This window comes from Salvelinus alpinus, chromosome 21, assembly GCF_045679555.1.
Source record: "Salvelinus alpinus chromosome 21, SLU_Salpinus.1, whole genome shotgun sequence".
NCBI lineage: Eukaryota > Metazoa > Chordata > Actinopteri > Salmoniformes > Salmonidae > Salvelinus > Salvelinus alpinus.
This window is the reverse complement of record NC_092106.1, coordinates 41,196,946-41,211,044: the sequence shown is the minus strand read 5'-3', so window position 1 is coordinate 41,211,044 and position 14,099 is coordinate 41,196,946. Positions and strand designations below refer to the sequence as shown.

The 14,099-nt window shown below is 50.0% G+C and overlaps 1 protein-coding gene across 2 annotated transcripts in view; it reads left to right on the top strand.

Annotated features, from left to right (window-relative positions):
* LOC139548331 (rho GTPase-activating protein 42) overlaps window positions 1-14,099 on the top strand; it is a 346,340-nt gene that overhangs the window by 316,346 nt on the left and 15,895 nt on the right. For both annotated transcript variants that reach the window (XM_071357947.1, XM_071357948.1), the window contains one exon: window positions 8,702-8,900. In XM_071357947.1, the coding sequence (XP_071214048.1) occupies window positions 8,702-8,900 (199 nt within the window). The remainder of the gene's footprint in view (window positions 1-8,701; window positions 8,901-14,099) is intronic.

Here is a 14,099-nt window from a genome sequence, read left to right as displayed (position 1 = left end):
TGGCTCCTTGTAACCTGACTCCTTGTAACGTGACTCCTTGTAACCTGACTCCCTGTAACCTGACTCCTTGTAACCTGGCTCCCTGTAACCTGACTCCTTGTAACCTGACTCCTTGTAACCTGGCTCCCCGTAACCTGACTCCTTGTAACCTGGCTCCCTGTAACCTGGCTCCCTGTAACCTGACTCCTTGTAACCTGGCTCCTAGTAACCTGACTCCTTGTAACCTGGCTCCCTGTAACCTGGCTCGCTGTAACCTGGCTCCCTGTAACCTGGCTCCCTGTAACCTGACTCCTTGTAACCTGGCTCCTTGTAACCTGGCTCCTTGTAACCTGGCTCCCTGTAACCTGGCTCATTGTAACCTGACTCCTTGTAACCTGGCTCCCTGTAACCTGGCTCCCTGTAACTTGACTCCTTGTAACCTGGCTCCTAGGAACCTGACTCCTTGTAACCTGGCTCCCTGTAACCTGACTCCTTGTAACCTGGCTCCTTGTAACCTGGCTCCCTGTAACCTGGCTCCCTGTAACCTGGCTCCCTGTAACCTGGCTCCCTGTAACCTGGCTCCTTGTAACCTGGCTCCTTGTAACCTGGCTCCTTGTAACCTGACTCCTTGTAACCTGACTCCTTGTAACATGACTCCTTGTAACCTGACTCCTTGTAACCTGACTCCTTGTAACCTGACTCCTTGTAACCTGACTCCTTGTAACCTGGCTCCCTGTAACCTGACTCCTTGTAACCTGGCTCCTTGTAACATGACTCCTTGTAACCTGGCTCCCTGTAACCTGACTCCTTGTAACCTGACTCCCTGTAACCTGGCTCCCTGTAACCTGGCTCCCTGTAACCTGGCTCCCTGTAACCTGGCTCCCTGTAACCTGACTCCCTGTAACCTGACTCCCTGTAACCTGACTCCCTGTAACCTGACTCCTTGTAACCTGACTCCTTGTAACCTGACTCCTTGTAACCTGGCTCCCTGTAACCTGACTCCTTGTAACCTGGCTCCCTGTAACCTGACTCCTTGTAACCTGACTCCTTGTAACCTGGCTCCCTGTAACCTGACTCCTTGTAACCTGGCTCCCTGTAACCTGACTCCTTGTAACCTGGCTCCCTGTAACCTGACTCCTTGTAACATGGCTCCCTGTAACCTGACTCCTTGTAACCTGGTTCCCTGTAACCTGACTCCCTGTATCCTGGCTCCTCCTATGCTAACCGCGATTACATCTGGTTCAACAATCTGTATCAGCCATTTAAAATCGGAAACGTAGTTGGACGTGATTCAACACTTGTTCATGGAAGTGTCTTTAACAAAGGCACGATCTGCTATTCCAAGTTACTAAAACGTGCAAGAAATGTTAATCCAATGAGTCCCACCGTTGCGCTGGTGTTATTTAAGACATCTTTTTCAACATTGTGTGTTTGAGCTTGGGGTTGTTTCATTGGATTTGTCTATTCCTTCTGCATCCGTTTAACGGGGGCTAAGCTGGAGCGGTGTTTGTGAGACAAGAACAGATCCTGAAGGGCCTCGGGGCTGGTTGTTTTATTTTTTACAAAACCGCCTGTATAGTCAGAATGGTTTGAGCTACCAACTATGAAAAGATATCTTTGAAAAGCTGAGACTTTCACAAACACGCACATGTTTTGCTCTATGACGCACACAAGCTACACAAGAGTCGTTAGAAAGACGTTCTTCTACTTAGAAGATCGTAGGAAGCCCCAGGACAAAGTGTCGACTATAATAAGCTCACGTAGCTGCTTTCACAAGCTCCGAACTCCGCACAGTTGTCACTGACTAGTTGGATATTAATTTCCTACTGAGAAAACACTTTCTGTACTTAAAGCATTCATGTAAATTCATTTATATCATGTTTTTGCTTTGCCAGACCTTATTTTTGTTGTTGTTGACGTTTGTCAATAAAACTGATGAATGCAACTGTTCATGTCAAATAGTTTTGTGTTCTACTTGTAGAACACTTCATTATGGGGCTAAATATAAGGGCTGGATATGGAGATAAATGAAAGTCAGATAATTGAAAAGCCAAGTTTTGCCAGGGTCTCGGGACTGGATGATTAGCTCAAAGTTAGCCAGCCTGCCATTTGCGACAAGTTCGAATCCCAGGTGAGATATCGTTTTTTCGTTTGACGTGTAGAATTATATTTATTGTGATAGTGTGTTGGAAAGTCAAGTGTAGGCAAAAACCTTGGAAATTACAAATATATTGAATGAGAAGCTTCTTGGAGTCCCTCTTACAGACCGACACATAGGTGTAGATCGACGCTCTGCCACTTCTCACAATGGTGCTCCTTATCAGGTATGAAGGTAAGACCCAGATGCACGTCGAATAAACAATAGTTTATATATTCCAACAGGGGCAGGCAATAGACAAGGCAGGCAGGGGTCAGTAAACCAGAGGTGGGGCAACGGTACGAGGCGGCAGGCAGCCTCAGGGTCAGGGTAAGGTAGAAACCGGCGACAAAGGGCTGTGAAACATGGGTTTGCCACTGTACACATGAAAGGTACGGGGCAACAGAAGACGAACAGCAGAGGGGCTAATGATCTTGGAGATGGGGAACGGGCCGATAAACCGTGGGGAGAGTTTATTGGATTCCACCGGGAGAGGCAGATCCCGGGTGGATCGCCATACCTTCTGCCCGAGACGATACCGGGGAGCCAGGGTCCAATGGCGATCCGCTTGTTGTCGATACCTGGAGGTGGTCTTGAGGAGGGCCGACCGGGCTCTCCTCCAGGTATGACGACCGGCGGCGGACAAACATCTGGGCAGAAGAACATCTGGGCGACCTCTCTCTTCCTGCTCAGGGAAGAGCGGGGGCTGATACCCCAGGGAACACTCAAACGGTAATCGGCCCATGGCAGAGCAGGGAAGGATGTTGCGGGCGTATTCCACACACACCAGTTGCTGGCTTTCAGGTGGTGGGGTTGGCGGAGACCAGACAGCGCTGGGTCCTGGTTGGCTCTCTCCGACTGGCCGTTAGACTTGGGGTGGAACCCGGAGGACAGGCTGGCCGATGACCCAATGAGGGTGCAGAACGAGAACTGAGGGCCGCGGTCAGAGACCATGTCCACGGACAGTCCATGGATCCGGAAGATGTGCTGCACCATGAGCTGAGACGTCTCTTTGGCAGAGAGTAGTTTGGGGAGAGGAATGAAGTGGGCAGGCTTAGAAAAGTGATCCACCATGGTCCGGATGGTGGGGGTTGCCATCAGACTGGGGGAGATCCATGACAAAGTCCAGGGAGATGTGAGACCAGGGGCGATGATGGATGGGCAGAGGTTGGAGGAGACCAGAGTTGTCGAGAGGTCTTGTTCCGTGCAAAGACTATGCAGGCAGTGACAAAGGCGGCGACGTCCAGAACCATGGTAGGCCACTAAAGGCGTTGTCGCACAAAGGCCAGGATCCGCCGGGAGCCCGGGTGGCAGGCAAGCCTGGAGGAATGGGCCCGCTCCAGGACCGTGGAGCAGACAACGTCAGGCACGAACATCCGGTTATCAGGTTTCAGCTGGGACCGCTGCGCCTCCTGGACCTGTTTCCCGATACCCCAGCTGAGTGCCGTCGCCAGGCACGAGGTGGGAAGGATGGTCTCAGGCTCCGGGGTGGTAACCTTGGGGTTATAGCAGCGAGACAGGGCATCCGGCTTGACGTTCTTGGCCCCCGGCCAGTAGGAGAGGGAAAAGTTGAACCGGGTAAACAGCAGGGCCCATCTCACCTGCCTGGAGTTGAGGCGCTTGGCGGTTTCTGAGATACTACAGATTTTTGTGGTCAGTCCACATAATGAACAGATGTTCCGGCCCTTTGAGCCAGTGCCTCCACTCCTCCAATGCCATCACCAGAAGCTCTCGATTCCTCACATCGTAATTTCTCTCCTTGGCAGTGAGGCGGTAGGAGAAGAAGGCGCAGGGATGCAGCTTAAGGTCCAGGGCAGAACGTTGGGACAGAACGGCCCCCACTCCAACATCCGAAGTAACGGTCTCCACCACGAACTGACGGGAAGGGTCCGGATGAACCAGGATCGGAGCCGTGGTGAAGCAGTGTTGAAGGTCCTGGAACGTCCAGTCCGCGGCCATGTACAACCTGAATGGAATCTTGGTAGAGTTGAGGGCAGACAGGGGAGAAGCCAAGGGTGATGATAACCCCGGATAAAGCGGCGATAAAAGTTTGCGAACCCCAAGAAGCGTTGCAGCTGCACCCTGGATGTAGGCTGTGGCCAATCCACCACCGCTTTCACCTTTTACCTTGACGCTCCCAGCAGAGATGATGTAGCCCAGAAAGGGAATGGTGGAGTGATGGAACTCACACTTTTCCACCTTAATGAACAACTGGTTCTCCAGAAGACGCTGGTGAACCTGCCGGACATGGAGCACGTGTTCTTGGGGGGAGCGGGAGAAGATCAAGTCATCAATGTAGACAAAGACGAACCGATTCAGCATGTCGCGGAGAACGTCATTCACCAGAGCTTGGAACACGGCAGAGGCGTTGATGAGGTCAAAGGGCATGACCAGATATTCGTAGTGGCCGCTGATCGTGTCGAAGGCGGTCTTTCCACTCGTCCCCCTCTCGTATCCGCACCAGGTGGTAGGCGTTACGGAGATCCAGCTTGGAGAACACAGTGGCCCCCTGGAGCGGTTAGACGGCCGAGGAGATGAGTGGTAGCGGGTAGCGGTTCTTAACAGTGATGTCATTGAGCCCCCGGGTAGTCAATGCACGGAATGTTCCAGCAGCATGTCCAACTCCGCGCTCAGCCAACGTTTGGACCCCCTCCATCAGCCCACGAAGCAATTCCTTGTGCCTACTAATGGAGGCTCCTTGGGAGGAGATGGCGTTGCTCAGCTGGCCCAGGTCTGCTGGGTCAGTCATGGCCAGTTCATACTATCAGGTATGAAGGTAAGACCCAGATGCAGACAACGTTGAATAAACAATAGTTTAATATCCCAACAGGGGCAGGCAATAGACAGGTCAAGGTAGGCAGGGGTCAGTAAACCAGAGGTGGGGCAACGGTACCGGATGGTAGGCAGGGTCAGGGTAAGGCAGAGGTCGGTAATCCAGGGGTCAGTAAACCAGAGGTGGGGCAACGGTACCGGATGGTAGGCAGGGTCAGGGTAAGGCAGAGGTCGGTAATCCAGGGGTCAGTAAACCAGAGGTGGGGCAACGGTACCGGATGGTAGGCAGGGTCAGGGTAATCCAGAGGTCGGTAATCCAGAGGGGGGTAAAGGTATAGGTCGGCAGGCACTGTGGTCAGGCAGGCAAGGGTCGAAACCAGGAAGGCGAGAAAGAGAGACTGGGAAAAAGCAGGAGCGAAAACACAAAACGCTGGTTGACTTGAACAAACAAGATGAACTGGCAACAGACAAACAGAGAACACAGGTATAAATACACATGGGGATAATGGGGAAGATGGGCGACACCTGGAGGGGTGTGGAGACAATCACAAAGACAGGTGAAACAGATCAGGATGCGACACTCGTTTAATGAAGTTTGGATCAAAGCTGAATCAATGTCTCGCAAGATCAATTTGGACTTATAAATTAATGATATATACCCATTGATTCTTGAACAATATAACTTGGAAATGCCTCGTGAGCTTAGTTCAACCCCATCGCACCCCAAATGTTTATAAACAAAGTAAATGTAAACAAACACTGTATAGCCTCAAAACATGGTTATAATTATGATATCACGGATGGTCAATCCTTGCATCCATAGCTCTGTCTATGAATTTGAGAGTGATTCCATTTCTCCAGCCCTCATCCCTCAGCTGTTTACCGAACCAGGAGCGGTGAGGTAGCTTTGTTATTGTTTCTGATTGATTGTGTCTTTAATGATTCAGGCCTAACATTCCTAATAACGGCGACACTTACATGTATAACTTTTTACGTGGCTTATTATAATCAACCACTTTGTCACATATGTCTTATTTGAATAGAGCATCGAGGACTGTCAGTGAACAGTTTTTTTCCTGAACAGAAAAGCTTGACGCGAGGAGTGTTTGCAACTAGGCGCGAGGAGTGTTTGCAACTAGGAAAGTCAAGGTGGTTATGGTACATAACAGCTAGCTGCCATCAGGAAAGTCAAGGTGGTTATGGTACATAACAGCTAGCTGCCATCAGGAAAGTCAAGGTGGTTATGGTACATAACAGCTAGCTGCCATCAGGAAAGTCAAGGTGGTTATGGTACATAACAGCTAGCTGCCATCAGGAAAGTCAAGATGGTTATGGTACATAACAGCTAGCTGCCATCAGGAAAGTCAAGGTGGTTATGGTACATAACAGCTAGCTGCCATCAGGAAAGTCAAGGTGGTTATGGTACATAACAGCTAGCTGCCATCAGGAAAGTCAAGGTGGTTATGGTACATAACAGCTAGCTGCCACCAGGAAAGTCAAGATGGTTACTGTACATGATAGCTAGCTGACAAGTACATAAGGCTCTTCAACTTTTCATTTTTACGATGTAGACTAAAATTAAATGTTGTATAGACCTCTATATTTTCTCTGTAAAAGCACATGGATTTATGCGAATTGTGAAATGGATAACAAAAACATGTGATATTGTCGTATATGTGAAATGTAACATTAGTAAGTGACGTAGTCAAGGATGCGATGGTCATGCAATATTGGCTTGAGGAAGTTAAGAGGTTCCTTTAATTTGAAGGTTTGAATATAATTCCTCTGTTGGCCAAGTTTAGCTATTTGAACAAATGCCATTGGTTTGTGGATAAACAGTTTAAGATCTTTGATGCAGAATTTGTTACAGGAAATAATCAGTGCCACCTGGTGAGGTTAGCATAGGGCTAAATGTGCCAGGTTATGTAATGGGAACAGCTAACATGTAGCCTTTGATAATATGCAACTATACGTCAACGACTCTAATTGGCTGATGTTTAAGTGTGGCCCCTCTATGACTCTGGGAGGAGGACATATTACTGTGGAAGTTATACGTTTCTCCACTGAGATACAGACGTTTTGACTTCTTTCACAGTTTTGTTTCCATTATTCATTCGAGTGTTTTGCCTGCAGTAATATTGTCAAATCGCAAGCCTCATATGCTATTACCATTAGCAATAGTACCATTGACATTCCATTCTCTTTTATGTTCCTTTGACGCACGGGGATTCATGCTTGCAGTCACTACGATTTGTTTTTCTTAGTGACTGCAAAAAAAAAAGAAAGAAATTCCAAAGCAAAGGAAAACTATTCATATTCTCTTCAATTAGTGTGTTCGACATCTATCTTCTCCAACACAGAGTCACAACAGAGACAGAGTCCTCCACAGATAAAGATGACCATCGTGTTCCCATTGAATACTCCTCGTGATCAATATGATAAACCTTTCTTTGACTAGTAAATAATGAGGTGCTTGGTTGTGTCCCAAATGGCACCCTATTAGGGCAGATAAACTCCTAGTAGTGTAGTAGACAGGGCCTGTAGTAGTGTAGTAGACAGGACCTATAGTAGTGTAGTAGACAGGGCCTATAGTAGTGTAGTAGACAGGGCCTATAGTAGTGTAGTAGACAGGGCCTATAGTAGTGTAGTAGACAGGGCCTATAGTAGTGTAGTAGACAGGGCCTATAGTAGTGTAGTAGACAGGGCCTATAGTAGTGTAGTAGACAGGACCTATAGTAGTGTAGTAGACAGGGCCTATAGTAGTGTAGTAGACAGGACCTATAGTAGTGTAGTAGACAGGACCTATAGTAGTGTAGTAGACAGGGCCTATAGTAGTGTAGTAGACAGGGCCTATAGTAGTGTAGTAGACAGGACCTATAGTAGTGTAGTAGACAGGACCTATAGTAGTATAGTAGACAGGATCTATAGTAGTGTAGTAGACAGGACCTATAGTAGTGTAGTAGACAGGACATATAGTAGTGTAGTAGACAGGACCTATAGTAGTGTAGTAGACAGGACCTATAGTAGTGTAGTAGACAGGACCTATAGTAGTGTAGTAGACAGGGCCTATAGTAGTGTAGTAGACAGGGCCTGTAGTAGTGTAGTAGACAGGACCTATAGTAGTGTAGTAGACAGGACCTGTAGTAGTGTAGTAGACAGGACATGTAGTAGTGTAGTAGACAGGGCCTATAGTAGTGTAGTAGACAGGACCTATAGTAGTGTAGTAGACAGGACCTATAGTAGTGTAGTAGACAGGGCCTGTAGTAGTGTAGTAGACATGACCTATAGTAGTGTAGTAGACAGGACCTGTAGTAGTGTAGTAGACAGGACCTGTAGTAGTGTAGTAGACAGGGCCTATAGTAGTGTAGTAGACAGGACCTATAGTAGTGTAGTAGACAGGACCTGTAGTAGTGTAGTAGACAGGACCTATAGTAGTTTAGTAGACAGGACCTGTAGTAGTATACTAGACAGGACCTGTAGTAGTGTAGTAGACAGGACCTATAGTAGTGTAGTAGACAGGACCTGTAGTAGTGTAGTAGACAGGACCTGTAGTAGTGTAGTAGACAGGACCTATAGTAGTGTAGTAGACAGGACCTGTAGTAGTGTAGTAGACAGGACCTGTAGTAGTGTAGTAGACAGGACCTGTAGTAGTGTAGTAGACAGGACCTGTAGTAGTGTAGTAGACAGGACCTATAGTAGTGTAGTAGACAGGACCTGTAGTAGTGTAGTAGACAGGACCTGTAGTAGTGTAGTAGTGCACCATAGGGCATTGGGATGCATTTTGGACTCACCCACTGAGGTCTCTTCCCCAAGGCCGTAGGAGTCTGGCTGGTTCAGTGCAGAGTCTGTCTGTCGTGACGCTGGAGCAAAAAGACCAACAGAAGGATCGGAAGGAGAGCGCAACGTCTACAGACCACCCAGACCTCCCTCCTAAACTAGTCACCCGTCGGAGATTGGACAGACCGGACAAGATGGAGTCCTCCAGCAACGGATACCAGAGACCAGGATCAGTGTAATGGACATGACACTACTACAATACACACACACACACACACACACACACAAAATAAACAGCCCTTAAAACACTAATTTTTTCTCTGCGAGACAGATCGTACTGTGAACCTTCCTCCTGCTGTGTGTGTGTGTGTGTATGTGTGTATGTGCGTGCGTGCGTGTATGTGCGTGTGTGTGTGCGTGCGTGTGTGTGTGTGCGTGTGCTGTGAGATTTATGTGTTTCCTATCGGTTGGAGAGTCAGTCAGTCTGCTTTTATTCCGTTCTGCCTGCTGCTGGGTTGATGTGACCCAGCAGATCTCTCTCTCCTTCCTTCTCTCTCCACTCTCCCCCTCTCTTTCTTTCTTCTCCCCCTCCCTCCCTCTCTCATTATCCCTCTTTCTCTCTCACGGGGAAGGACACAGGGAAGCACACAGGGAAGCACACAGGGAGGGACACGGGGAGGGACACAGGGAAGGACACAGGGAGGGACATGGGGAGGGACACAGGGAAGGACACAGGGAAGGTCACAGGGAAGGACACAGGGAGGGACACAGGGAAGGACATGGGAGGGACACTGGGAGGTACACAGGGAAGGACACAGGGAAGGACACAGGGAAGGACACAGGGAGGGACACAGGGAAGGACATGGGAGGGACACTGGGAGGTACACAGGGAGGGACACGGGGAGGGTCACGGGGAGGGACACAGGGAGGGACACAGGGAAGGAAACACGGAGAGGGACACGAGAGGGACACGGGAGGGACACAGGGAGGGACACGGGGAGGGACACAGGGAGGGACACAGGGAAGGAAACACGGAGAGGGACACAGGGAGGGTCACGGGGAGGGCCACAGGGAAGGACACACGGAGAGGGACACAGGGAGGGTCACGGGGAGGGCCACAGGGAAGGACACACGGAGAGGGACACAGGGAGGGTCACGGGGAGGGCCACAGGGAAGGACACACGGAGAGGGACACAGGGAGGGTCACGGGGAGGGACACAGGGAAGGACACAGAGAAGGACACAGGGAAGGACACAGAGAAGGACACAGGGAAGGACACAGGGAAGGACACAGACAAGGACACAGAGAAGGACACAGAGAAGGACACAGAGAAGGACACGGGGAAGGACACATAGAAGGACACAGGGAAGGACATAGAGAAGAACACAGGGAAAGACACAGAGAAGGACACATGGAAGGACACAGGGAAGGACACAGAGAAGGACACAGGGAAGGATACAGAGAAGGACACAGGGAAGGACACAGAGAAGGACACAGGGAAGGACACAGAGAAGGACACAGGGAGGGACACAGGGAAGGACACAGAGAAGGACACAGAGAAGGATACAGAGAAGGATACAGAGAAGGACACAGGGAAGGACACAGGGAAGGGCACAGGGAAGGACACAGGGAAGGACACAGAGAAGGACACAGGGAGGGACACAGGGAAGGACACAGAGAAGGACACAGGGAAGGACACAGGGAAGGACACCGGGAAGGACACAGGGAAGGACACAGAGAAGGACACAGAGAAGGACACAGGGAAGGACACAGGGAGGGACACAGGGAAGGACACAGAGAAGGACACAGGGAAGGACACAGGGAGGGACACAGGGAAGGACACAGAGAAGGACACAGGGAAGGACACAGGGAGGGACACAGGGAAGGACACAGGGAGGGACATGGGGAAGTGTTCAGCAGTCTGATGGCTTGCACATTGAAACTGTCTGAGCCTGTTGAAATCAAACCTCATGCTCCGATACCATCTGCCCCATGGTAAGGGAGAGAACAGCTTGTGGCTGAGGTGGTTGGCATCCCTGACGATGCTGTGGGCCTTCCTCAGGCACCTCCTAAGGGCCTCCTTTCCTGTGTCTTCAGTTGTCATGTAGGATAAGGGCCTCCTTTCCTGTGTCTTCAGTTGTCCTGTAGGATAAGGGCCCCCTCTCCTGTGTCTTCAGTTGTCCTGTAGGATAAGGGCCTCATTTCCTGTGTCTTCAGTTGTCCTGTAGGATAAGGGCTGTCTCTCCTGTGTCTTCAGTTGTCCTGTAGGATAAGGAAGGGCCTTCTCTCCTGTGTCTTCAGTTGTCCTGTAGGATAAGGGCCTCCTGTGTCTTCAGTTGTCCTGTAGGATAAGGGCCTTCTCTCCTGTGTCTTCAGTTGTCCTGTAGGATAAGGGCCTCCTGTGTCTTAAGTTGTCCTGTAGGATAAGGGCTCTCCTGTGTCTTCAGTTGTCCTGTAGGATAAGGGCCCCCTCTCCTGTGTCTTCAGTTGTCCTGTAGGATAAGGGCCTTCACTCCTGTGTCTTCAGTTGTCCTGTAGGATAAGGACCTCCTGTGTCTTCAGTTGTCCTGTAGGATAAGGGCCTCCTGTGTCTTCAGTTGTCCTGTAGGATAAGGGCATTCTCTCCTGTGTCTTCAGTTGTCCTGTAGGATAAGGGCTCTCCTGTGTCTTCAGTTGTCCTGTAGGATAAGGGCCTCCTGTCCTGTGTCTTCAGTTGTCCTGTAGAATAAGGGCCTTCTCTCCTGTCTTCAGTTGTCCTGTAGGATAAGGGCTCTACTGTGTCTTCAGTTGTCCTGTAGGATAAGGGTCTCCTCTCCTGTGTCTTCAGTTGCCCTGTAGGATAAGGGCCTTCTCTCCTGTGTCTTCAGTTGTCCTGTAGGATAAGGGCTCTCCTGTGTCTTCAGTTGTCCTGTAGGATAAGGGCCCCCTCTCCTGTGTCTTCAGTTGTCCTGTATGATAAGGGCCTTCTCTCCTGTGTCTTCAGTTGTCCTGTAGGATAAGGGCCTCCTGTGTCTTCAGTTGTCCTGTAGGATAAGGGCCTCCTGTGTCTTCAGTTGACCTGTAGGATAAGGGCCTTCTCTCCTGTGTCTTCAGCTGTCCTGTAGGATAAGGGCTCTCCTGTGTCTTCAGTTGTCCTGTAGGATAAGGGCTCTCCTGTGTCTTCAGTTGTCCTGTAGGATAAGGGCCTCCTTTCCTGTGTCTTCAGTTGTCCTGTAGGATATGGTCTCCTCTCCTGTGTCTTCAGTTGTCCTGTAGGATAAGGGTCTCCTGTGTCTTCAGTTGTCCTGTAGGATAAGGGTCTCCTCTCCTGTGTCTTCAGTTGTCCTGTAGGATAAGGAAAGGCCTTCTCGCCTGTGTCTTCAGTTGTCCTGTAGGATAAGGGCTCTCCTGTGTCTTCAGTTGTCCTGTAGGATAAGGGTCTCCTCTCCTGTGTCTTCAGTTGTCCTGTAGGATAAGGGCCGTCTCTCCTGTGTCTTCAGTTGTCCTGTAGGATAAGGGCTCTCCTGTGTCTTCAGTTGTCCTGTAGGATAAGGGCCTCCTGTCCTGTGTCTTCAGTTGTCCTGTAGAATAAGGGCCTTCTCTCCTGTCTTCAGTTGTCCTGTAGGATAAGGGCTCTCCTGTGTCTTCAGTTGTCCTGTAGGATAAGGGCCTCCTCTCCTGTGTCTTCAGTTGTCCTGTAGGATAAGGGCCTCCTCTCCTGTGTCTTCAGTTGTCCTGTAGGATAAGGGCCTCCTCTCCTGTGTCTTCAGTTGTCCTGTAGGATAAGGGCCTTCTCTCCTGTGTCTTCAGTTGTCCTGTAGGATAAGGGCCTTCTCTCCTGTGTCTTCAGTTGTCCTGTAGGATAAGGGCTTCCTCTCCTGTGTCTTCAGTTGTCCTGTAGGATAAGGGCTTCCTCTCCTGTGTCTTCAGTTGCCCTGTAGGATAAGGGCCTTCTCTCCTGTGTCTTCAGTTGTCCTGTAGGATAAGGGCTCTCCTGTTTCTTCAGTTGTCCTGTAGGATAAGGGCCCCCTCTCCTGTGTCTTCAGTTGTCCTCTAGGATAAGGGCCGTCTCTCCTGTGTCTTCAGTTGTCCTGTAGGATAAGGGTCTCGTGTGTCTTCAGTTGCCCTGTAGGATAAGGGTCTCCTCTCCTGTGTCTTCAGTTGTCCTGTAGGATAAGGAGGGGCCTTCTCTCCTGTGTCTTCAGTTGTCCTGTAGGATAAGGGCCTCCTGTGTCTTCAGTTGTCCTGTAGGATAAGGGCCTCCTGTGTCTTCAGTTGTCCTGTAGGATAAGGGCCTTCTCTCCTGTGTCTTCAGTTGTCCTGTAGGATAAGGGCCTCCTGCCTTGTGTCTTCAGTTGTCCTGTAGGATAAGGGCCTTCTCTCCTGTGTCTTCAGTTGTCCTGTAGGATAAGGGCTCTCCTGTGTCTTCAGCTGTCCTGTAGGATAAGGGCCTCCTCTCCTGTGTCTTCAGTTGTCCTGTAGGATAAGGGCCTCATTTCCTGTGTCTTCAGTTGTCCTGTAGGATAAGGGCCTCCTCTCCTGTGTCTTCAGTTGTCCTGTAGGATAAGGGCCTTCTCTCCTGTGTCTTCAGTTTTCCTGTAGGATAAGGGTCTCCTCGCCTGTGTCTTCAGTTGCCCTGTAGGATAAGGGCCTTCTCTCCTGTGTCTTCAGTTGTCCTGTGGGATAAGGGCATCCTCTCCTGTGTCTTCAGTTGTCCTGTAGGATAAGGGTCTCCTGTGTCTTCAGTTCTCCTGTAGGATAAGGGTCTCCTGTGTCTTCAGTTGTCCTGTAGGATAAGGGCCTTCTCTTCTGTGTCTTCAGTTGTCCTGTAGGATAAGGGCTCTCCTGTGTCTTCAGTTGTCCTGTAGGGTAAGGGCCTCCTCTCCTGTGTCTTCAGTTGTCCTGTAGGATAAGGGCCTTCTCTCCTGTGTCTTCAGTTGTCCTGTAGGATAAGGGCTCTCCTGTGTCTTCAGTTGTCCTGTAGGATAAGGGCCTCCTCTCCTGTGTCTTCAGTTGTCCTGTAGGATAAGGGCCTCCTGTCCTGTGTCTTCAGTTGTCCTGTAGGATAAGGGCCTCCTCCCCTGTGTCTTCAGTTGTCCTGTAGGGTAAGGGCCTTCTCTCCTGTGTCTTCAGTTGTCCTGTAGGATAAGGGCCCCCTCTCCTGTGTCTTCAGTTGTCCTGTAGGATAAGGGCCTCCTCTCCTGTGTCTTCAGTTGTCCTGTAGGATAAGGGCCTTCTCTCCTGTGTCTTCAGTTGTCCTGTAGGATAAGGGCCTTCTCTCCTGTGTCTTCAGTTGTCCTGTAGGATAAGGGCCTTCTCTCCTGTGTCTTTAGTTGTCCTGTAGGATAAGGGCCTTCTCTCCTGTGTCTTCAGTTGTCCTGTAGGATAAGGGCTCTCCTGTGTCTTCAGTTATCCTGTAGGATAAGGGCCTTCTCTCCTGTGTCTTCAGTTGTCC